This window comes from Neomonachus schauinslandi, chromosome 6 (genome assembly GCF_002201575.2).
Source record: "Neomonachus schauinslandi chromosome 6, ASM220157v2, whole genome shotgun sequence".
NCBI lineage: Eukaryota > Metazoa > Chordata > Mammalia > Carnivora > Phocidae > Neomonachus > Neomonachus schauinslandi.
The window spans coordinates 140,725,577-140,751,293 of NC_058408.1; the positions used below are offsets into that span (position 1 = coordinate 140,725,577).

At 44.8% G+C, this 25,717-nt stretch overlaps 1 protein-coding gene across 1 annotated transcript; it reads left to right on the top strand.

Moving 5' to 3' along the window:
* The first annotated feature begins 1,124 nt into the window (after positions 1 to 1,124).
* ENO4 (enolase 4) lies at positions 1,125 to 25,688 on the top strand. Its single transcript, XM_021699766.2, has 14 exons — positions 1,125 to 1,302; positions 5,053 to 5,181; positions 5,931 to 6,121; positions 8,794 to 8,939; positions 11,033 to 11,202; positions 11,297 to 11,428; positions 12,998 to 13,051; positions 14,510 to 14,566; positions 16,635 to 16,802; positions 18,935 to 19,060; positions 20,589 to 20,784; positions 22,451 to 22,518; positions 23,046 to 23,163; positions 25,354 to 25,688. Exons 1-14 carry the CDS (start codon positions 1,138 to 1,140, stop codon positions 25,506 to 25,508), a joined length of 1,875 nt encoding a protein of 624 aa, XP_021555441.1. The 5' UTR covers positions 1,125 to 1,137; the 3' UTR covers positions 25,509 to 25,688.
* The last annotated feature ends 29 nt before the right edge of the window (positions 25,689 to 25,717 follow it).

Below are 25,717 nucleotides of genomic sequence, written 5' to 3' on the forward strand. Positions count from 1 at the left end.
ACATCTACATGCATCTACTGGAAATAACCATCCTGTTTTAAAGTGTTTTCTCATTCACTTTCTCATCTTATCCTAAGTGACTTGTGAAGCAGGCAGAATAGATTGGATTGCTTTCTAGATGAGCAAAATACAGCCCAGATGTTTTAAGTGATCTGCTTAAGTCAGGAACACAAACAGGCAAGAGCAGAACAAGAACGCCCTTGTCCATCTCGGCCCATTCCTGCAGAAGTATCTAGAGCAAAGGGCACAAGCAGCTCTATAATTGCGCATGACACCTAGCAGGTGTAATGAAGCCAAGTAGACAGCTGGATTTAAAAGGGTAGGACTGAGGCAGCCTCTGAAGGTACAAGAGAAGGGATATGACCCAGTGAAGTCTTAAACATTCCCGCTTTTCCTTCTCAAGTCTTGCCGGTATCATTCCCCACCCCTGGGCCTGTCCAAGCCATAACCATTCGCGGGGTTCACCCCGAATTTTTCGGGCCACACTGGTTTTCCCTCCCACTGATCTCCCGGGGTGGGGGCGGGGGGGTCGCGTAGCCGGTTCTCTCCTGCACACCAGAGTGTGTGCCCAGACAGCATACTGCTAGACTCAGGGCAGGTGGCTAAATACGGGCGAATGAATGAATTCCTGGTACCTCCACGGCCCAGTGAGGGTATATCGGTCCCCAGGAGTGGGCCAGCATGGGACACCCTCGCCACCCGGAGGAGCTCACCGACCGCGAGCAACGAGGGGGTTGGAGGGGAGGGGGAGGCGAGATGGCCCGGGGCCGTGGGGACCACGATGCGCCACCAGAGGTTCCGGTCCCCGGCTGGAGGCCGGGGCTAACGCTCCCACGCTTCGGCAGAAAGCATTTCCTGAGAGCGTGAATTCTATTGTCGGGGAAAGTGGTCGAAAATGACACCGGCAGAGCAAAAGCGTCGGGACTAAAGGAGCCCAAGCCCCCGACCCCATTCCCTCAAGGAGAGGAGGGAGGAGAGCGACGGAGCCATGCGCACCTCCGGCCGCGGCAAGAACCCGGACTGGAAGCCTCGCGAGATCTGGGGGGGGGGTCGGGAATCTCGTTCCGTTGCCTAGCGACGGGCAGGACGCTCGCAGGCCCCCAGGCTAACCCCAGCTGTAGCCTTAAATCTCCTACCATGGGAGAAGGCGGCGGCGGCCGTAGCTGTGGGACCACTAGGGAGCTGCAGAGGCTGAAGCAGCAGGCGATGGAGTACTACCGGGAGAACGACGTCCCGCGCAGGCTGGAAGAGCTGCTCAACTCCACCTTCTACCTCCAGCCTGCCGACGTCTACGGGCACCTGGTAGGGACCTGGGACAAACACCCTCTTCCCTCCAGCCCCTCTCCCCCCGCCCCACGCTGCGGCAACGCCATGCGCCTGCGCCATAGAGTCGCGCACGCGCGCCGCCGCCGCGGGCTCGGGATCCATGGTCTTGTGGGGAGGCGACCGTGAAGGGAGAAGCGGTGCGGAAACCTGGGCGGGAGGAATCTCGAGAGAGACAGAGAGAGAGTGGTGGACAGGCAGCTGCTAGAGGAAAGCGGGGTCTAGGCGCATTCGGGGCCGGGCAGGCTTCCTCGCTACCTCTGAGCCGGTCCGCCCGATTGCCAGTTCTTTTTAAACACCTTAATACCGCGTAGCTCAGCTTACCAACCTGCAGCGGCCCCCGTTTGACCACGGATGAGTGCCCTGGCATTTGCCTCAGCTTGGCCTCAGCCTACCCTAGGCCTCATGCCCAGCCCGCTCTCTTTGCTTCCAAGTCTCACTTTCAAGCCTATGCTCTCCTTGCAGTGTGCACCCTTCTCATCCTGGATGCCTGTCCCCACCTGACCAGCTGCTACCCAAACTCCAAATTCACATCAGTCTTGCCCGTTTCGCCTGAACATTTCCTGCACGTGATGAGACCCTCCCCAGGCTTGCGAGCTTCATGGAGAGCAGGGGCCTTTTCCTACCACCTGCCTAGCCCCTGTGCTCCGCACAAGATCGGGCACATACCTTAGCCTTAAGCAATGAGCAGTTGAAACAAACAAGCGTGTTCTCATTTACAGATCCGTTAAGTACTAGCCAACACCTTCCTTCTGGAAGGCAGTGTGGTTGGGACAGCAGAGTATGTTTACAAGGTTCAAAACCACGCCTTGTTGAGGCAGTTGATATGGAGAATGTTGCATGAATGTTTATTTTCCTTAGTCATGGCCTAGAAGTGAAAGTTGTATGTTGGGGCGGGGTGGGGAGGGATGTGCTGAGCTCCCAGTGCTATGTGATTTATGTTATTTCACTTAATCTTTAGGACACCGGGAGGTAAAAATTATGATTTCCGTTTTACAAATAAGGAAACTGTGGCCTGGTGAATTTAGATGATTTTCCCAAGGGACACAGTGAATGACAGTGACAAATCGAACCAGGTCTTTGTTCCTAGTACCAAGGAGATTGCATGGTACATAGTGGACACTCAAGCACTTACTTGTGGTACAAGTGAATGAATGCGACTCTGAATTCCATTCTCTTTCCACTGTCTGTTACTAGATGAATTCTTTTAAGTTAACTAGTCTAACTTCTTCATTTCACAAAGACACCAAGACCTTGTCTCACAGCTACCTAGTGCAAAAGTTAAGACTAGAAACTTGGACTCGGGTCCCTCAATGTAATGTTCTTCCCAGTCTACTAGGCAGCCAGGACTTTGGTTTGTACAGCTCTCTGGGAGCTTGGTAAGGGACAAAAACCACTGTTACATAAAATAACTGGAGTAACAGATAAGGTGATATATGATTGTGCTAGACTGAGGGACAGATCACTGTATGCCTATCAAAGGAATTCAGGGGTAGGGAAGATCCCTGTAGGCTGTAACGTCTGAGAAAGTTTTGGCTTGGACTTTGAAGGATGTTCAGGAGCTGGACTAGCAAAAAGACAATGTCCTTTTCATTTTATCACTGTCTGGGTTTTGGCCATCAGTATTTTCATTTAGTTTCTCCCTCTATCGAGCCCAACCTGAATCGTGGCTGCCAGAGCAAGATTCCTAATCTGACCATCATTCTTTTGCTCAGAAACCTCCTGTGGCTCCTTACTATTCCCTAAAGCCTGAAGTTCCTCCCTTCCCTCCCCTTGGCTTATCATATTCCTTTGTATCTGCCCTTGATTTCTCCCCCTTGTCTGCCCAGTGAAATAGTACATATTCTCCAATGTTCAGCTCAAATGCCATTTCTTCTCTGCTTCTGTTACATACTAGAGGAACTGAGTATATGTAAATCTTTATATATATATATATATATATATATATATATATATATATATATATGGATGGCTTGAAAATAGACTTTTGCTTTAGCTGTGCTAGGGCACCGCCTGTGAGCTGATGAGTAGTAGATGACCTATTATGTAGGTTGAGGTCATTGGATTTTGAGAGACCTGGTCTGTAATGAATGCAGATAAAGAGCCCAATACAATCTGGCGATAAAGAGGTCAAGGAGGGTGTGCCTTCACCTTCCCTTCCTCCTCCTCCTACTCTCCCAGTTCCTGCTCCTCTGGCGTTTCTCATCTTGAATCTTTTTACCCAGGCTTTTTGAGTGGGCTTTCTGCTTCAGCTTCATTCTCTTCCCTCTCTTTCTTGGATCACTTCCAAATGGCTTTTGCTTTCCCACATCAATGTAACTGCTATTACCAATGTTCCAATCAACCCTCTTTGAACACGTTCTGGGCGTGAACTGCTGGTGAGTGAAATACGGCCTCTGCAGAAGCCTTCACCATTAAAATATCAGATGCCTCACGGGAAGAAATAAAAATGGGCCCCCAGAAGGATTCCAAAGTTCGCATCACAGCGTTCTAGAGACCAGCTGACTTCCATATCTTGGACAGCAGAATGGGTTAGGGCCTGCTAAAAAGTGACATGGGGTCTCTAAGAAATGTATGTGAAAACATTCCCAAGTGTGTCATGATTGATGGACAGTTTGCTTCCATATAGGAGTCTCTTCAGAGAAACTAAGTAATAATTTTCAAACAACTATGCTCCTCCATTGGGTAGCTGGAATCATCTAATTAAATCAAAGGTCTTTGTTTCAAAGTAAGTTAATATGGCTAAGACTCCAATCCTGAGTTATTTTTGTTTGTTTCTCCTCCCTTAAATTCATATGTGCTACAAATTTCACTCTGAGGCACCATCATCAAAACAGAAATGGAAGACAACATGGCAGATGGAAGATTATCTGCTTCTGGAATAGCCAAAGTTAGTGTGGGCCTCATATTCCTGACTTGTAAAAAGTATAACCACATTCCTCATGCTTATTTTTCTTCCTAAAATGCTATTAATTTGAAGGTAGACTTCATGTCCTTCTCCCTTTCCGCCATCAATTGATAGCAGTTGACATGGATTCTGGAGTCAGCCTGCCTAGAGGTGAATCCCAGCTCAGCCAGTTATTTTGCAATCTTGGGCAAAATATTTCATCTCTCTATACTCAGTTTCCTCATTTGTAGAGTGGAGATTTTAAAAATACTACTGATCCCATAGGGTTGTTACAAGGCATAAATAATGTGGGTAATACACTTAAAACAGTGGCCAATACAATGATCTATTCTTTAAAAAAAACTATAAATATATGTTTTAGATGCTTTACAGTTTTATATTTTGTTAGATACTATTCTGTAAAATGGAGAAGTTTATTTGATTTCTAAAATTATATTGTGGATTTATGTCATTTAAAACTGCTTTTTAAATAAATCTATAAGAATAAAAGACTTTTGTTTTCCTTTTTTAAAACTTTGTTCAAATGTTTCATTTGGCTTATAAATAAATTCACATTTTATAATAATAAAAAGAAAGAAATGTATGTGAGTTTCTGCTGAGAGTTCAAAAGAGAACAGATTGTTCCATATCCTGGAGACCCCACATCAGGTTAATCCAAATCTCAGCATGTGAGGGCAGTTGCTAGCCTAAAGCACCCCCCCCTTCCCACATGAGGAGGACACTCAGGGAGAGGTTTAGTAGAAACTAGAGTAAATGTGAATGACCTTTTAAAGATAAATTAGTCATGGTATTGTAATTTTTGTTTTTTGTGTGTGTTGAAGGCAAACTGCTTTTCTAAACTTGCAAAGCCTCCCACCATATGCAAAGTAGTGGGGAAGAAAGTATTGGATGGACTGGGGCTTCCAACCCTACAAGTGGAAATATTCTGCACCATTCAAAATTTTCCCAAGGTATGAAGAAGCTTAAATGTGTTCTTTATTGTGTCCTGGTTCCATTGCATTTATTAGCATTTATTGTCTAAATTGTAGAAAATTACTGTTTTGAAATTCAGCGTTTGTGAAATATACACATACACACAAGTTGTAGGTAGTCATGTACATAAAGCATGAACCATACAAGCAAGCATATTGGTACAGACATGACATGCTAGCCTGAAGATGATCCAAGATGGAGAAATGGGGCAAAAATAATTTTAAAACTCGGACATCATTAATGTGATGAGTTCTATAAATCTATAGGTGTGTTTATAGATTCATATGTTTATATATAGACTTATATAGATTTATAGACATGTGGGCTGATCTACACAAAGAAAAATCCATTTTCATAATTGTAATAATTCACTTTAATTGCTACATATTTGTTAGAAATAATTTTGCTACAGTCTCTGGGAGGCAAATAATTATGATTAAGTCTGTATCCTTTTAGCTATTTATTGGAGAGGTAGTGATAAAAATGAAGTTCAATGTAAGATTTTTATAGGTGTATTTTAACAAGGTGATAATTTTAAATGTTCCCTGAAGTTAGGTTCCATACAGTTTCAACAGTTATAAAAATATCTCAAAGAAAATTATATATTCTCATTTTCCCTTTGAAATTGGTGATAAAATATCATGTGCCTTAAAAGCTGGATACATTCAATTTCTTCCTTTCTGTAAGAGGGAGGGGAAAATGCAGAACACGTTTATATTATTTTCAGAACATATGTTCGGTGGTGATCTCAACGCACTTTGAAGTCCACGAGAACACTTCGCCCGAGCTGGCGGACGCGGAGCAAGCGGAAAGGTCCAATGCAGTCAGCACAGCTGTGCAGTGGGTCAACGAAACCATCACTGAGGAGCTGCGGGGCCTGGCGCCCTCCAACCAGGCTGAGGTGGACCAGGTGCTCAGGTAGATCTTGCGCTTGCAAATGAAAGTGTCCAGTACAAATAGTAGCTCTTTTCTTTTTATTTCACCCACCAATAAAACAGGCCTGTCATATCTAGAAGGTACGGTCAGGAAGTTGAGTAAGAAGCCTATGCGAAAGCAGCAAAATGCGCTCTTCTGAAAACCTTGTTTTTAAAATGTGCCTGTGTGAGGCGACGTCAGGCCTCTCCGCCTCTTTTCCATGCGTAGGATTCAGTAAAAGTTTCAATAGTTTCTCAGGAAAAGCATTAAGTGAAGAACCCAGATGGTGTCCTTTCTGTCCCCCCCCCCCCCCCACCTCATATGCCACCTTTGAGGGCTTCATACTCTTTCACGGAGTCCCAGTGGGTGATGCTCATGGTCAGTCCTCCAACCACAAACTGGTTTTGCATGCTTTGCCCACAGGTTGACTTTAACACGTGAAAACCAAGGAAGTGGTTGCTAGGGCTGCATCAGGATTGTTCAGTGCCCAGCCAAGGAAGGGTTAACGTTACTGTTCCTTTTGTGCAAGTCCAATGCCACAAGCCTCTTGGCCAAGCAAAAGTCAACTGGATTCTGTCTTTCTCTAAGCTCCACCACTTGCTTAATTACACAGAACATCACATTTTAGTTTGCTTCAGAGTTGGATCATAACCTTTTTAAAAATATTTTTTCAAATTGTTTTTGGTTTTCTGGGGTTTTTTTTGTCTTCTCATCTGCTATGATCATATTCCTAATTTTATTTCCCAATGTAGTTTTTCCAGACCTTCTACTTTATTACATTCCTTTTCTCCTGGAATTTTTCTTCCTCAAACCTCCCATCTGGACTGATTCCTCTCTAGCCTACTACAGAGATGCTTTATTGTCCTCCTACTTCCTCAATCCCATATCTTCGTCTTTCTTGACTTGCTGGATTACATCCTTTAATTATTTTTTAAATTTTTTCTTTAAATTCAATTTAGCTAACATATACTGTATTATTAGTTTCAGGGATAGAATTTAGTGATTCATCAGTTGCATATAACACCCAGTGCTCATCACATCACGTGCCCTCCTTAATGCCCATCACCCAGTTATCACATCCCCCCATCCACCTCCCCTCTGGCAACCCTAAGTTTTTTTCTAGAGTTAAGAGTCTCTTATGGTTTGCCTCCCTCTCTATTTTCATCTTATTTTATTTTTCCTTCCCTTCCTCTATGTTCCTCTGTTTTGTTTCTTAAATTCCACATGAGTGAAATCATATGGTATTTGTCTTTCTCTGACTCACTTATTTCACTTAACATAATACGCTCCTCTAGTTCTATCCCTGTTGTAGCAAATGGCAGGATTTCGTTCTTTTTGATGGCTGAGTAGTATTACATTGTATATATAAACCACATCTTCTTCATCCACTCATCTGTCGATGGACAACTGGGCTCTTTCCATATTTTGGCTATTGTGGACATTGCTGCTATAAACATCAGGGTGCAGGTATCCCTCCAAATCACTATGTTTATATCCTTTGGATAAATACCTAGTTGTGCAATTGCTGGGTCGTAGGATAGTTCTATTTTTAACTTTTTGAGGAACGTCCGTATTGTTTTCCAGAGTGGCTGCACCAGTTTGCATTCCCACCAACAGTGTAGGAGGGTTCCCCTTTCTCTGTATCTTTGCCAAGATCTGTTGTTTCCTGAGTTGTTCATTTTAGCCATTCTGACTGGTGTGAGGTGGTACCTCATTGTGGTTTCGATTGGTATTTCCCTGATGCCGAGTGATGTTTAGCACTTTTTCATGTGTTTGTTGGCCATTTATATGTCTTCTTGGGAGAAATGTCTGTTCCTGTCTTCTGCCCATTTCTATTAGATTATTTGTTCTTTGGGTGTTGAGTTTGATAAGTTCTTTATAGATTGTGGATACTAGTCCTTTATCAGATAAGTCATTTGCAAATATCTTCTCCCATTCCAGGTTGCCTTTTAGTTTTGTTGACTGTTTCTTTTGCTGTGCAAAAGCTTTTTATCTTGATGAAGTCCCAATAGCTCATTTTTGCCTTTGTTTCCCTTGCCTTTGGCGATGTGTCTAGCAAGAAGTTTCTGCAGCCAAGGTCAAAGAGGTTGCTGCCTGTGTTCTTCCCTAGGATTTGGATGGATTCCTGTCTCACATTTAGGTCTTTCATCCATTTTGAGTTTATTTTTGTGTGTCCCTTTTGGGACTTCTCAGAGATTTTTTTTGCTTTGTTTTGTTGTTGTTTTTAACTATTCATTTTAAGGCTTCCTTCCCACCAAAAAAAGAAAAAAAGAAAATGAATTCTTGCCCATTATACTATATATTTCACTGTCTATTCTTGGCTCATTTTTCTTTTGATGGTCATTTATTCAAAAAGAAAATCCAGTAGCCCTTAATCAAATTATATATTCAAAGTTTACTTTAAATATATAAACAAATAAGCTCAAATAAGAAAAAAAAAACAAGCACTTAAAATCTTTAAACCTTTATTTCCAGGCCAAAATTAATTTCAGCTCTTGAACACAGTTTTGTAACAGCATCATTATTTGGGGGCCCTGGAAAGTGAAGCTGATTTGTTTTTAAGTAGCTAAAAAAGCAGAGTTAATTGTTGAAACATAGTGAATGGAAGTCAGCACTGAAACTGACCAAAATTATGAGTGATATTCACTGTAAAGCCATATTTTCTTGCCGTGAAGGACATTCTTTGAAAATAAAGTACGAGAAGACAAAGAGAGGAGAGACCTGGAAAGGGGCCTGGAAGACCCAGCGGTGCTCATCCCTTCGTCTCTACCACCACCACCACCTCCTCCTCCCGCAGCCAAAAAAAGGGGACAAAGGCAAGGTCAGTAGCTCCTTGCAGAACCTTTGATAACTAGCGTGTGAGGAAGAAAGGCTGAAGCTCGGACTATCTTTCCAGTTAGAGTCTTTTTGCTGCAGACCTAGGTTAGGCTCCCCCCGCCCCCCCCCCCCCCCCCCCCGGGTACCGTCCACTTCCTTGCTTGACGCTGCCATGTTGGGTGGGCAGGGGTTTACTCCATCCCACCCTCCCTTTTGTTTGTAAGGAAAAACTATTCCTTACCCAGAGGTGAGCACTTACCAAGCAAAGTGCACTGAACAGTGGCAATGCTGGGGACAGGGAAAAGGAAAGTGGCATGGGGGACCTTTAACTGCCCCCCAAAATATTCATTAGCTCATCAAAAGCCACTCCATATTATAAAGATTAGCGATATCCTTTGGTATGAATAACCAACATTTTCTCAGTCCTATTAATAACATATTAATAAAAGTTTTCTTGGGGCGCCTGGGTGGCTCAGTCTGTTAAGCATCTGCCTTCGGCTCAGGTCAGGATCTCGGGGTCCTAGGATTGGAGCTCTGCATCAGCTCCCTGCTTCTCCCTCTGCCCCTCGCCCCTGCTCGTGCTCTCTCTCTCTCTCTCTGTCACTCACTTTCTCTCTCTCAAATAAATAAAATCTTTTAAAAAAAAGTTTTCATTGGAAGATTTTGCTATTTTAAAGCAAATAATCAAAGTTATCGTGGCCCTTTGTTCCATGCTTTCCAACGTCTTGTGAACTTCAGCCCCTCTGCTGGAGCTGCTGCTAGTATTGTAAATAGAGTTCTGTGTCTTTCCAACAGGTATCTTGAGGGCATGAATCATGTCTCATTCAATTTAGCACCACCAGGGCCTAGCATGATGCCAAAGCATAAAGTAAACACCCAATAAATATGGGTTCCCTTGAATAAGAAGGCACCAGAACCAGGAAGGGGATCAAAGAGACCATGGAGACACGGTTTCTTATTTCCTAGATTCAGATGCTGAGGCCCAGGGAGGGAAGGAGAGTCTCCCAAGGCAAAAGAATCATGTAAGACCCATCTCTATGAACGGGGGGATGGCCGCTGCTGAATCACAGCTAGAGATGCACAGAGGGTGTTCGTTTGGCGGTTGCTGCTGCCTGACAGAACTCGGAGCGTAAGGGAAGGGACGAAGGAGGAGGGGACAGGAATTTGCTAAACCTTTACTACGTGTGATGGGGTTCCGTGCCTTATTCCACTTGGCTTACCTGCCTGACGCAGGCCAGCAGCTGGGGGAGGGGCATGGTGTGGCACCTGAGCAGGCTGGGTGGCTGGGAACAAATGAGTGTGAAAGGTGGGTGAGGCCGAGGGTGGGTGGCCGGATCTGGAAGCCATTTCTAATACAACGAGGCATCTGTTTGGGGCTGGCCAGCAAGCTTACTAGTTAGATACCCACGCATGAAGAGGCGTGTTCAATAGAAAGCTGGATACACAGGAGCTATGGTGGGTGTAGAAAACAAAGGACTTGGAATTCAAAGACTCTCCAGATCTTCTTCATTCACTTTCTGTTGGATATCGGGCAAGTCTCTTGACCCCTCTAAGCCCTAGTTTACTTCTGTGTGAATGTGGGATAACAGTACTTGCCCTTTTATGATTGTCGAAGGAGTTAATATTGAATGTCTGAAAATTTCTTGGAGTGGCAAAATCCATGGCTACGGATGATTTGAACATTCGGGAGCCGTAAGTGAAGTCACACAGAAACTTCTTGGGGGGTTGAGGTGGAGAACATGTTCTCCCCAGCCTCAGTTTCCCCCCTTTCTTTACTCTGGGCCTTCACATCTGTAAGCAAAGCATTAAAAAATATAGTTTTATCGGGCGCCTGGGTGGCTCAGTCGTTGGGCGTCTGCCTTTGGCTCAGGTCATGATCCGGGGTCCTGGGATCGAGCCCCGCATCGGGCTCCCTGCTCCGCGGGAAGCCTGCTTCTCCCTCCCCCACTCCCCCTGCTTGTGTTCCCTCTCTCGCTGTGTCTCTCTCTGTCAAATAAATAAATAAAATCTTTAAAAAAAAATATATATATATATATATAGTTTTATCATAGTCAAACGTCCTTGAAAGGAATCTTTTATCCCTGTTTTTCCCTCCAGGGAGGAATGATACTTTTACAGAGAAACCCATTGTGCCCCCAGAATCCGCTGAACCTGTACTGAATGGCAGCATGGCCATAGGGGCCGTGTCACTCGCTGTGGCCAAAACCAGTGCCATCCTGGACAATAACCCCCTCTACTTAAATATCGCATTACTGAAGCACCGTCAGGTCAGTGTCCATTGTATTCCATTACAAGGACCCATGAGCATCTCAACGCCAGTGAACTGTGTTTCTTGTTTCTCCGTGCTTTTCCCTCTCCCAGGAACAGCCCACAGAGCTAACTCTACCTTTGCCCATGGTGTCTCTGGTCAGCTGTGGGAAGTCATCACCTGGGAAGCTGAATTTAATGAAAGAAGTGATTTGTATACCCCATCCTGGATTAACAGCTAAACAAGTACCTTCTATTATCTCACACTACTTTTTCTTTTTCTTTTTTTTAAGATTTTATTTATTTATTTAGAGAGAGAGCATGAGCAGGGGGAGGGGGAGAGGGAGAGAGAGAATCTCAAGCAGACTCCTGGCTGAGCATGGAGCCCAACGTGGGGCCCGATCCCAGGACCCTGAGATCATGACCTGAGCCCAAAACAAGAGTCGGACACCCAACCGACGGAGCCACCCAGGTGCCCCTCACACTACTTTTTCTTAAAAAAATAAATAATAATAATAATAATATTCCATCATCGAGGAGTCTTTAGTGTAGGTCCCCAAGGCTTATGACACCAAGGGAGGGAGAATTAAAGATAAAATGAAAAAAAAAATTTTAGGAAATCAGAGAAGCAGGGAAAAAGCAAAACCTCCAATACGAGGGGCACATTTAAGCCACCTTCGATCTCTGGGTCCCCTTGGCACTGACTCGTGTCAGTGGCTCACCAAGGAGCCCTGGGTGAGCAACTTGGCAGGCTGGATAGTGCTGGAAAGCTGTTATCTGGGGGAGTCGAGGCATCTTTATTTACTGTGGTGGCGGCAAGAGGAAGCTGGCTCTTTCCTAAAAGCCAGTTCTGTTCAGGAAGGGCTCCAGGGCCGACCAGACTGCCTGGCACGAAAGAGAGGTTCAGTGCATGCTTCTAGAATGAAGGAATCCTAAGTTGCCTCTTTATACTTATTTGTTCTTCACTGGCCTGAATGAGCCCCTATGCCCTCTTTAAATCTTCATGAAATATTCTACCAATTAGGCGTTAGGAAGAACTTAAGTTCATGTTCTGTAGTGGATGTTTTCAGAAAAAAGTACAGGAAGTTCCATCCCCTCTGGTAATACATTGAGTGATATTTTTAACCTAAGCTCGTGAGAATCATTTTTTTCTTAAATCTCAAGATAATTTCTTCAGGATAAAGAATTATTTTTTAAAGAGAATAACCATTACCTCACGATGCACCGATTGTGGAACAGGACTTCAGAGCTGGCTCACCATCCGTCAGATCGTGTTCAGACCCTAGCACCAGGATCTTTCCTGCAGTTACGTTCTGTTGTGCTATTCGGGTACCAGAGTACTTGGCATGCCATCCTTTGTTTGTCTCCATATGCAGATCCCACAATCATCAGAATATACTTTTCTATTTTTTTAAGTGACAGCAGCTTTATACTGATTCAAACACTGTCATGCAGAATCCCTTGGTGACCTATGACATGTATTGCAAAAGGGTTGGTCAAGAGGCTATGAAAGACAATGAAGCTGACTTGATCCAACCAACTGAACCAGTCAGTCCTGAACAATGAAGAAAAGATACTGAGAAGAGCCTCATTCATATCCAACCAAATAAAAATTGAGGGCTAAAGATTAACATTTCATCTTCTGATTTTGTAGACCACATCTAATCTACTAACCAGGATACCTTATCAGGGACCCTACAAATATTCAGTTAGAAATAGCCAGTGTGTGCTGTAAGTTTTTATATTTAAAGTTTCTAGACTACAGTTGTGGAAGATCACGGTTATTTTACTAGATCACGGTTATTTTACTTACAGGGTGTGGAGATGCTTCTGGAAATTCAGAAACAAATTAACAAAACAATTGAAATGGTATGTAAAGAGAATCTATGGTATCTAATTGCTGATACTGACATCTCCTAGGATACAAATTATACTTCATTATGAAATTAACTCAATATTGTTGTTACTGATATGTAAAATGTATTCATTTGCCTTAGGTTTTTCATACGAGCCAAGCATATACGTTCCTTCATTGGCCATGGATCCAGTTTCTAACAGCACTTGACAATCTCATCAGCTGGCTCTATGCTAAGATCATCCCTTAGGATTTGCAAAGAAAGGATTTGGTCCCTAGGATGTGCGAGGCAGTTCAGTGTAATAGTTAAGGCACAGGCTCTGGTGTCTACTTAGAATCCCGGTTGGGCAAACGGGAGCCTTTGGCCAGGCAGCCCTCGAGGGGGGAAGCCACAGCGGCAGGACAATGACAGTATGAGTCCCTGGTTGTGCCCGTGTTTGTCTTGTTCACCACTATATGTCTCCTGCCCTGCACATTGATTTGCTTCCCGAGCGTGGTATTTTTACCAGGGGATAGAAAGTGCAGCTGACTCCACAGTGCAAAAAAGCAGGAGAACTGTATTTGCATGTACTCAAGTGTGAGCCCTGCCGATTCTTGACAAACATGCCCCAGTTTACAGAGCCAGGAAATGCTGGGTATTAAAATGCATCCTTTATTTTATTTTATTTTTTTTTTCCCTAAAGATTTTATTTATTTATTTGAGACAGAGAGAATGAGAGACAGAGAGCATGAGAGGGAGGAGGGTCAGAGGGAGAAGCAGACTCCCTGCCGAGCAGGGAGCCCGATGCGGGACTCGATCCCGGGACTCAAGGATCATGACCTGAGCCGAAGGCAGTCGCTTAACCAACTGAGCCACCCAGGCGCCCTAAAATGCATCCTTTAAAGGCTGAATCCTCGCTCCAGAGCGCTGTCAACACCCCACGTTGTGGGTATTGAAAGTGACCAATCATCTTTGGAAAGTATCTTTGCTTCTCATCTCAAATGACATTACACATACCAGATTCATCAGATTTAATGACCTTTGGTTGTTTCCAAAAGTCAAATCCACCCTGCGGAGAAAGTGTTTGTACCTTAACAATATTTAAAACAATATTCAAAACAGTCTAAAGGCAGATCCCACAGTGATGTTGCTCCCTGAGGGCAAGGAGGGAATGTCATAGGAGTGAATAATACTTTATTTATATGAGTAGAAATGCATTTATATGAATGGAGGCAGAATATAAGGATGAACTAAAGGGAACATGTACCTGAGTATGAGAAACAGTTTGGAGTTTTTCAAAATCGGGAGGGGCTGGTATGGTCCCTACATGTTGGGGCGGGGCGTTGGGGGGTGTGTGTGGTGTGTGTGATTCACAGTGTGACTGGTCAGGCCCCAGAGCAGTGGGCAGGCCCTAGGACCTGAAGCTCTGCTCGCTGCTACAGGCATGTCTGAAAATGGCAAGTGATTTTTCTCTCTCTTTTCTGTCCTGCAGCCCCCTCCTCCAAAAACAGAGACCAAAAAAGGGCATAATGGAAGCAAAAGAGGTCAAGTAAGTTTATGTATTTCTTGACCACACTTCAGTATGACACAATTCATTTATATACTCCCTGCCCCTGTTCCAACCCCAGTCACGGTGCTCCAGGAGCAGGGCTAATGCACTCGGAAACTACACAGTCATGCTCCTCCAGGAGCACTAAACCCGATGACCCCAGAGCTGGAATGTCATTCTGCCCCACTTCTCTGGCCAGAGGCCGCCGGGCCAGCAGTTGTCTCTCTGTCGGACAGCTCAGAGGGTTGCAGAAGCATTTATGAGTCCAATATAATACATTATAGTTGAAACTTGATAGGTGAAGTGTTGGGGAAGGTGAATCTCTGCTAACCAGCTGAAAGGCATATAGAAAGCTTTTGATTTTAATCTTACCCCTACCAAGTAAGAGAGAAACAAAAGGCACAAAGTGATAGCCATTTCTTTCTTTGGGTCCTGAAAAGGCACCCAAGCACCATTTCAGATGAACCATTCCTGGAGCTCAGATTTTGTCGGTAGCCTCAAACAGTTATTGTCCAAATTGGCCAGGGTGGCTTCAAGAGCCTTAGGAAACCATCTCTACCTGATCAGACAACAGCTTTGGTGACTGTGGGTGCTCAGGCAGATACACCACTTAGATGCCTGAACTTTCAACAATATAGTTGGAATAACCAGTAAGAATCCTGGAGACAATGCAAGTGGCGATGGGGCTAGTAAAGATGAAAAGTTAAACTCCTCCTCAACACTGGGAGAGAGAAATGTGTGAACAAACACACCAGAAAGTTAAGTACCTGACGGTTGTATCTGTTGGGATGAGCACAACACTCTGAAGTTAGACCCCTCAAGAGAGCCAGGGCACGATGACCAAGTAACCAAGTGTCAGCGACGTCCGCCTCATTCCAGCAGGTTGTCCTTTGTGTTCTGAGAAACTCAGACCAGGATCAGCCCTTCCCATGATCAGCTTTCCTTTTTTTTTTGTTAGAAACAGGTTAAATGGTAGATTCTAGGGAGGCAGCCACTACCAGTTAAGAGGCATGAACTCTGGAGCTAAACTTCCTGGATTAAAATCTGTTCCAAGTTACTTACCGCTCTGTAAAATGGGATAATAATAGTACCTGCTTCAGGGGGTTGATATAAGGAGTAAATGTATTTATGGAAAGTGTTTAGAACAGTAACTGGTATTTAATAAGCTCTAAATAAGTGATGCTTTTATAGCTTAGAAGACTCTCACAAAACTCAATTGATACACGGCAATTTCCCCACCTATTCCTTTGCCAAATAAAGGGTTCCTGTCCCTGACATTAAGAATGTCAGGTGGTTCTTATAATTAACTAGTGCGATCAGCAGAGAAATGGGATATTTCTATCTAGGTTCATGTTTGCCCTCAAGCTTGGCGTGCATGCGCACACACACCCTTCAGAATCACTGATAGTGCTTCAAATGTGTTATAATTCATAGTGGCAACTTACGAGGAGGGCATGTCAGGGCTGACCTTGCACCAGAAACACATGGCTGCCTTTCCCTGGGCTGCTCTGGGTGCCAAACCTTCTTCCACCGAAATCCATCCGCAGTGCTGCACTGTTTTAGCAGAGATCTTCTACCCTTATTCAAATAAAACCTTTCCTGAAGGAGGGTTCCCTGTTCACACTTATATTCTTCAAAAGGAAAATAGAACACAGGAAAGAGCAGGTTTGGAAGTGGATGGAGGAGGACAGAGGTAAGGACAGGCCAGACAGACATTTACAAGGACAGCCTGGAGTTTCACCCACTTTGGGGTTGCGGCTCAGGCCAGCCTGTGTACAGTGACACAGCTGATCAAGACATTATACAGGCACACCAGAGAGAAAAGAGTGTGCCCAGGTCAAGCCTGAAACCTGGAGGTAGGAAAATTACTCCAGACACTTTGGGCAATCATATGCCCAAAGGTCACGCAGAGATGAGGGACACCCGGACATAAGGGTAAGGCAGACTCAGAGGACCACATGTTCAGAGCGCTGTGTCTGGTTGTCAGCAGTGCCTAGTTTATAACCAGGAAGCTCCAGGACCTTTACTGCTCTATATTTATATGCATCATTTGCTTTCGGTCTTATAGCAGCCCATCATTGGCAAGATGTCCCATCTTGGCTGTTTGACCATTAATTCCGACACCATAGAGCAGCCGCTGATCCTAATACAAGGCATCTGTGCGAGCCTGGGGCTGGACATGGGCACAGACCTGCACCTAGCCATCAACTGTGCTGCACAGGAGCTCATGGATTATGTAAGTTTCTGCTCCAGGACACTTACTTTTTTGTTGGGTCCCATTATTTTTAAATTAGAACTCAAAAGAAGCATGTATCTGAATATTTTCCAAACAGATCCTATTGCTTTTATTAATATTGTGTGAGGGTTCCACATATAAATGGAGTCGAGAAAGCCAGGTTAGCTAATGACCAGAAAATAACGTAACCATGTAAATTTTAAAAATTAACAGAAAATGTCAAAATAATTACACACAGAAATTCTGTAACAAAAATTGCTAAAATGGGTTGCTTACATTGCAATTGTGAGAGCTATTGAAAATAACAAACTGGTATGTTCTGCTGAGTTCACTCATTTGGCCGGTAGATGCTGAACTTGTCGAGCATGGAAAATGGATCCGTTGTAACTGTAACTTGGTAAGCCTTCTGGCCAAGTAAGTGATTCTGAGTTTCTGCTGTGACTCACTTTTTAAATATAAAAATATTTCCAAGTTGTTGACATTTATGGAGAATATATTTTTATCCAGTTAAGCCCATCCACAGTGTTATCCACAGCCTGGGTTAGGAGGACAGAGCTTTAGTGATGAAACTTCACCCGGAGACGACACCACGTGGGGGCAATTATTTAAAAAAGAATGGAAAATGGGTTCATTTTTTAAAAGCTGCAGTCCTCACTTCCTTAGGATAACAGAGCGGCAGTTAACCTTTCAACCTGGGAAGCTGGCATATTCGCAAAACCGTTAAAAGTTGTCTTCCCTTTTTCGAACACACAAATGCAGAGCCTGTGTTGTATACAATGCCCAGCGTGTTGACATACATTTGTGGTGACTTGGTAATCAAGGTCAAATTCGGGGGTCGTGGCCAAAGACAATTCCGCTTTAATTTGCAATTCTTTTAACTTCAAAGGAAAACTTGAACAGCATATAAGAACCCTAAGTTTCAGCTGACTTCTAAGCCCTTGTAACTTTTCTAAAGATACTACATGCATGAAGGCATGTTTAATGTAATTTCCTATTCTCCACATAATGATTGGTTCCTAGACATACTATTACGAAAAATAATTGCATGTTTTCATCAGCAACGTATACCAAGAACTATGAATATACTGACTGCTAGTGCTGGGCTGGAATGGGTATTTTTTGCTTATATTCAGTGAAATGCATTAGCTTGATATCAGATAATTCTTACAATGTTAATTCAACGTCATTAGCATCTCTTTACTGACAAGATAGGATTTTCAAGGTTTTGCAGTAAAGAAACTAAAAGTTCTGGCTGCTTTTTAATCTGAGAAAAGTATAAAATCTTTTCAAGTATGGATTTCTTTGGAACCTGCTCAATTCCAATGGGATCCATTCCATCAGTAGCCATAGCAGGAAGGCGTTAGCAAACCAGTCATTCTGTTCCCTCCTGCCTCCTTCCCGGTACCTGAATAACCCAGGGGCATCCCTGAACACAGACTTGGAAATCCGTGCTAGGTTTTGCAGACAGACGACACTCGATCCTTTAGCCCCGTTTACTTCCATTCTTGATGACGGGGGTTGCTTTCCAGACTTCAAATGAATGGAGTTGACCTAGAACTCCTTCGGGACCATATGGGTACTGGTAGAGCATGCACACTACCTGAGAAGGAGATGCCTTCACATGGGTGACCGGGCATTTCAGAGTGGCTGTTCGTATCTCCAAAGCCTCACCCTGCTTTCAAATTTTAGGATATTCGCGGTGCAGGAGACCAGCTGTTTGTTTACTGAGAGTGGAAAGGTGGTGGGTTCTGGTGAGTGGGAAGCTAGGCACTGCTGTCCTGCTTTATAAATTCATGTCATCGCCCGAGGACCCCAGCATGGCCCGTCACAAGCCTAAGTAAGAAATTAGTCCCCTGCTACTGTGTACCTGGTCTTGTGCGGAGAAGGCTTCATCTGAAGTCCGTGGGAGGAGCTCCATGGGGCATGAAGAGGAATGGTGACTTGATTTCCCCAGGCTAATATTTAACAGATATTTAAACAAAAGTACACAGATGTCTCATGGGAATACGGGCCCGAAAAGAACGTTTACAATCTTTCGTAGGCAATGAATAAACGCGAATGGGAATCCCGCCTTTCGCCTTCGAGGAATTCCTCATTTATCTTTATTTTGTTATTGTCCTTCCGCTTGCCAGAATAGAGGAAAGTATGAAGTGATGCTGGGAACACATAAAAACGCAGCGGAGATGGTTGACCTGTACGTGGATCTGATCAACAGGTTCCCTTCAATTATCGCCTTAATCGATCCTTTCAGGAAGGAGGTAACGGGAGTCACCTTGAATTTTATAACAGCACAGAGCAAAATCTCATTCTTTTGGCTTGGTCGCTGGAAACACTGCCATCTGGGCTGGGGCAGAGGGGCTTTCCTTCAGCACAGGTGAGGGGGGCACACACCAAGCAAGCACAGAGCCCAAGCACAACGGCCTGGGAGTATGCCTGTGTGCAGAACGAACAAGCTCTTCCCGGGCACTCGGGGGAGGGGGGGTCCCGTGTTTTCACAAGCAGCCCGGGGACGGCCGGCCAGCCACCTGCCAGTGGGCCCGTCCCACGCCCGTGCTAACACGACCGGAAACTTGACCACGGCTGGGCCCTGTGTGCCCAACCTCCATCCACTTACCACACACCCAGGAAGGTCGCAAAGCCGGATTTTTAAAAAGGTTTCAGATGGCGAGGTTCTTCCATCTACTCAAGCTACGGCATCCCACGCGGGTTGTTCGCGTGCTCTCCCTGACGCCCAGAGACTCCAAAACTTAAGTTCTTGACGGTATGGCGTGGAGAGAACCATTAGATACACTGAACAGACCCGCCCTCTCGGAGATCAGGCCCGGATTTGAAGGTGGGGCCCGAGAAGAGAGCTGCGTCGCGCTCGGGTCCCAGGGCCTCGCTCAGCCACCGGTCCTGTCACCACCTGCGCCACAGCCCCACACCCGCTGAGCCGCAACCCAGCTCTGTATCCTGTTGGCCCCTGTCTTCCAGGCCTTGTCCCCGGGCTCTGGCCTCGGCTGCTTTTCCTTTGGCAAGATGGCCTGTGTTTGGGCTGTTCTGGTGGGATAGGTCGGAATCTGGTACAGTGGCGTGGGAGACTTTGTGGACCATCAGTTAAAAAACACTAAGTCTTTCCTTTCTTTTTTTTTTTTTTAAAGATTTTATTTATTTATTTGACAGAGAGAGACACAGCGAGAGAGGGAACACAAGCAGGGGGAATGGGAGAGGGAGAAGCAGGCTTCCCGCGGAGCAGGGAGCCCGATGTGGGGCTCGATCCCAGGACCCTGGGATCATGACCTGAGCCGAAGGCAGACGCTTAACGACTGAGCCACCCAGGCGCCCCTAAGTCTTTCATTTCATGTGATGGTCTCCCCAGTAAAAACGAGAGTGCTGAGAAGGAGAGCCTAGAGCCCTCACAGGCTCATTTCCTTCTGTTTTCTGTTCACCAGAAAGAACAGTAGAATCTTCTGGCCAGCCAGTTGTTAGTGGTGTTATGGATAATTCAGTGGGTAGGAATAGCTTGGGTTCAAAGGACTTCAGAATCGATGTGGAGCATTTACTGTGTGTTAAACATTTTATCCATCAGATCTTTAAGCTCAAATTTAATCATTTGAAGTTTCTGTTGAATGAAGCTAGTTAATTTGTGTGGCTGTGGTTCAGGCATCATTCAGCCGCAGAAACAACAGAAAACTGTTTTGTGGATCTCCGAAAGGTGTTTAACTCTGAGGAGGAGCTGTAGGGTTCCTGTTGTTTTGTGATCATGCTTAAGCCATTGTAACGATCGGCTCTTCAATATTTACCCAGGACTCCGAACAGTGGGACAGCATCTGTAATGCTCTTGGTTCCAGGTGTTACATCATTGCAGAAGCTGCATCCAAAAGCATTTCGAAACTTCTAGAGGGTGGCGACATCAGCACCCCCAAATCCAGTGGGCTGATCATCAAACATACCAACCAAACCACGATGTCTGACTTGGTGGAAATAACCAATCTTCTTGACAGTGAGTAGAAGTATAGGTTTACAAGACTCATAAGGAACTTAGCTTGGTTACACAAGGAGCCAAAAAGATGCAGTTTGTCAGTTAATAAAAAGCATGGTGTGAATCTTGGAAGAAAAGCAGATTTCCAGCCGTTTGTGAGAGCTCTACTACTGGGAGACCATTTGCAGCTAGCTCACCGATCGACTTCCCGGGGGTCCCACCGCAGTCCCAGCCCAGGAGGCCCCCCCCCCCCAGAGGGAGCCGTCCCACAGGTGTGGCTGAGGACAGTGCCCTATCAGCTTCACACCACAGGACAGTGATCCCGCTCGCCCGCCCTGAGGTTTTAAAAATTCCTCACAAGTTTCAAACTCTTTGCCAGTGTGAGGTCTGTGAACGTGCTTTGCCTTGTACCATTTACTCGGCTAACTACTCCTGATCCTTCACGTCTTTCCTTAAAGGAAACCTTTTCAGATATATATGACTTTCCTGGCTTACCCCACCCCTATCTGCTTGCTCTGAACCTCCCTCATAGCTCCCTGTACTTTCTCCTTGTAGTACTGGCCACAATTACGTGTACGAATATTTAATGTCTGGTGGCCCCCCTACTGGACCACAGAGTCCCATGAGTTCACAGGAGTCTCTTTCAGTGCCTGAAACATGAGTAGGTCTCAGGAACTAGGCAGAAGGCTTGTCTAAGACCTGGAGCAGGGCTCAGAGCCAGGATGGCGGCCAGGGGCCTGGGCTGGTGCCAGACAATGGCATGGAGTGTGCCTGTGTCCCTTGTCCTGCAGACGGTCCAGGTTAGGGCCCAGGGAGGGCGGTCCTGTAGGTGATCGATGGGAGGCCCCAGCCCTGGCCTTCCCTCCGGGGGCCAGCACTCAGCAGGCATGCTGTCATCCACCTCGGACTGCTACTGTAGCTCCTGCCTCAGAAACACCAAACACCGTCTCTGGAGAAAGAACCTTGGCTTGCATTCTTTGTAGACTTGGCAAACTTCAGGGGGTTCTGAGCTCCTCAAATTTGGATTAAGGACCATCAACACTGCTTTTCTAATCAGTTAACATTCAGAACGACAGATTCCTTTGAATATAATTCTCCACGATGAATTGCGAAATCCAGTAAGGCATATCAGCTCTCCAAATGACTCCCTTGCACTTCTCAAAGGTGCACACTTTTCTACAGTGAACATGGACAAGATGGAGTCATGTCTTACAGCTGTGGTCTTAGAAACAGGTCAACCTCATCTGAGCATTTTCCCCCTTCAGTGGTCCTAAAGGTCTTACAATTTATGGTATCTTAAATTTGATGAAATTTGGCATTCGTGTAGTATTTAGCATCTGAGCTACTGGAAAGAGATAAACAGATAAAACCAGGGTAGTAAAAATACAGATGTTTAGGTCAGAATTCTCTGGTGGTCAAATCATTGACTCTTCCCAGGAACGTTATAAATCTTGGCAAATTTTAAATTTTGGTTCCAGAGGCTCATGTGCGTGTGTGTATACACATTTACACACATATACACATATATTTGTATTTACATGCACATATATGTATACACACACATATACACGCATACATACATGTCTGTCTGTGTGTGTGCGTATATATATATACACATACATACATATGCCCTTATGCTCATTGTTTCCATGCCATCTAAACCTGAAAAGAATTCCTCTGCTCACAGGTAAGAAGCGCATCACTGTCTTTGGAAGTACAGAAGGAGAGTCGTCTGATGACAGCCTGGTCGATTTGGTAAGTACTGAAAGCTGGTCAATTGCAGAATTGCCAAAACACTGCTTTTATCACGAATTGGTATTTCAGAGAAATGCAGTCTTTGGCGGAGAAAGTCATGTAACCTTTTATGAAATAGACTTGCTTCCTCCCAGACAGCTACCTTTTGCAAAGAGCTAATCTTTGAACTTTTAAAAAGAAGAAAAATTGAAGTCCTGGGAGAATGATGAGCACACTTAAATGGCTGGGGGGTGCACTTGTAATCTTAGCGCCTAAAATGAAGCGAGAAAGGCCACAACGTTCTTAGATAAAATCAGCGTGCTCACATGACTAGTAAAGCATCTGATATGTAGTCATGCCGTTTACCTCTTGCCACTCTCGGTCTGCAAGCAGGCCACCTTACCTAAAGATAAAATACAAAGTTGTAAGAGAAAAACCGAAACAGCACAGTGCCAGTGCCCTTTCTCCCTAAAGAGCTGTTTGTATCTTAGCAAAACGTGAGTTCTTGTTTAATATCAATTTTGTCCCCCCCTCCTACCCCCCTGAAGGCCATCGGACTCGGTGTCCGGTTTATCAAGTTGGGAGGTCTTTCTCGCGGCGAGCGGGTAACTAAGTACAACCGCCTTTTTACTATAGAGGAAGAACTTGTCCAGAATGGAACACTGGGTACGTGCGGCTTTCTTGTTTTGTTTTCACTTAGCCATGAATAAGAGAACAAAGACTGGAAGAAGGGGAATAGGAGGCCCTCGGCAGGAGGGCAGGGGAATCCAAAGACTGTAACTAAGTGCTGACAAAACTAGGGTGGCATTTGCCACAATGTGCATTGTTTTCTTAATGGATCATCTATTTACCTGGATGTTTCAAACTCTCGCCCTTCTTCTGGATGAATAAGCTGCATGGTGCTTTTCAATAGAATTAATTGATTGGAATCTCCAAGCCTACCTTTTGTTATGGTCCAAATTATAGCTAAGGTCTCTCTGACAGCCCCTGAAAAGCTAAAGGCAGATGTTTTCCTGACGACTCTTGAAAACAACTCCTTGTACTTAAGCAGACAGCATGTTAAGTTTAACGTCATAATAAGGCTGTGGCCTCGAGAGAAACGAACCAATCATTTAGGAAGTCAAACCTCTGCAAATTTGCATGCATAGAAGGCAACTTGTGTACTGGCTAATTGGAGAAAAACAGCCCAAAGATGCATTTTTACCCTTCACAGGACTGTGATGGCCAAAAGCAGGTGCAGAGCACACAGAGGTATTTAAAGAGACCAAGTTATTGTCTTTGTAATTCTAAAAATAGTTTGCATTTTACGATAGAATAAACAAATCACTATGCTGGGAAAAAAGTGTTTAAGTAGTATTGACAAAGTATGAAATTTTCTTGGATGCTATACATGAAATCTATTAAATGATAAACGTATTAGGGCCTGTTCTGTAGGGCAAACCAGTTCTTGCATATGACAGCAAGCAAGTAGTCCTATGTGGGGCCTCAGGATATACATTGAAAAAATAAAGCAGCCAATAGGAATTGTAATTAGGAATTTGTCATGTTTAACATATGTCATGACCTTGAAACACACCCTAAGCGTCATAGAAAATAAAAATATAATTGAGAGATTCTTTTAGAGGAATCAAAAGTTAGTCTGTGTTGTTCAGTGTGTGACACAGGGCTTGTTTTTTCAAATAGGTAAAATCACGTTGTTCCTACGTATTACCTGGTGGGTTTTTTTTTTTTTTTTAATGTCATCCTGACTTGTGAAAGCCTTAAGTTCCTAAATGGCCCATCACATTTCCAGCCAGACTTCACCACAAGAGAAACAGCAGCTTCCAGGCATCAGAAAGGATAGTGACCCGGAGGCCCAGCGCCTCCCTCGGGGCCAGAGCCAAGCCTTGGGCATTCTGGACTAGATTAACAGATTACAGGCATGCCTCATTTCATTGCACTTTGCTTTACTACTCAGATACTGCATTTTGTACAGAATGAAGGTTTGTGACAACCCTGCGTTGAGCAAATCGCTGGGCACCATTTTTTCCAACAGCATTTGCTCACTTCATGTCTCTGTGTCTTGTTTTAGTCATTCTTGCAAAAAATGATCATCAGTGGTTCGCTGAGAGCTCAGGTGATCGTTAGCATTTTTTAGCAATGAAGTATTTTTATTTAAGGTAGGCACATTTAGACATAATGCTATTTATTGCACACTTCACAGACTACAGCATAGTGTGAACCTAACTTTTATATACATTTAAAAACCAAAAAATTCTCAAGACTTGCTTTATTGCAGTGGTCCAGAACCACACTGACGGGATCTCGGAGGTGTGCCTGTGATGAGAATTTCTCTGTCACTGGCCTGTGGTCAATACACCCTACTGACAGACAGTGGTCGATAAATGGGAAGGGGACCAAGAACTGGAAAGGCAGATCTCCCCACTGAGAGAAGTAGGAAATCCTGTAAAAGCTCAGCTATTAACTGAGCACTGTCACTGCCCACATGGACCCGACTGGAACTGAGTCTGCAGTCATCCGCGTGGGAATGCTTAGTTGGCGATGGTTTGTACTCACGTAGTGGACTGGCCTCTCCTCTTCTTCTGCTCCTCTTCCGCTAAGCCTCTGCCCAAAGTCCACTGCACACCAAATGTTCCAGAAGGGCACCATGCAGACCGAGCAAAACAAGTGTATTGCACAGTTAATGTCTGAGCAAAGTCAGGCCCAGTTCTAAATGGTCCCGGGACCTTTTCTAATGGTGAGGGGACACCTCTGGGCAGTTCTGAAGATAGTCTCCTTTACGTCACAGAACAAAAAACATCAAACTCGGCACCACTGGACTTGACACTAAACTTTATTGTTGTTGTTGTTGAATAGGTTTCAATGAAGAACACACATTTTTTCCCTTGAATGACGAAGCTGAAAAGGGGACCGAGGCACCCGAGGCTGCGGCCACCGTGGCTGGTGAGCCGCCCGAGTTCCTGGAGCCCGTCTTCCCCACAGAAGTGATGGAGTCATCGGCCAAAGCATGAGCGTCTTCTGGACAGGGCTGTGGACACCCCGGCTTTCGGCCACACCGCTAGCATGAGACCCCCAGAACCCAAGTGTGTCCTCACGTGAGGCTTTGCTCTAAAACATCCCTAACCAGCGTGCTCTTTTTATTCTTGTGATTTCACTGTTTGGTGACATTGATATGCAGTGTTTCTGCCCGAAATTACACCTGTAAGCTGTCTTCCAGACA

Coding starts and splice junctions, on each gene's coding strand:
- ENO4 (XM_021699766.2), top strand. CDS start 1,138: ATGGGAGAAGGCGGCGGCGGCCGTAGCTGTGGGACCACTAGGGAGCTG. Junction 5,182..5,930: donor CCATTCAAAATTTTCCCAAG/GTATGAAGAAGC, acceptor TATTATTTTCAG/AACATATGTTCGGTGGTGAT. Junction 20,785..22,450: donor AATAACCAATCTTCTTGACA/GTGAGTAGAAGT, acceptor CTCTGCTCACAG/GTAAGAAGCGCATCACTGTC.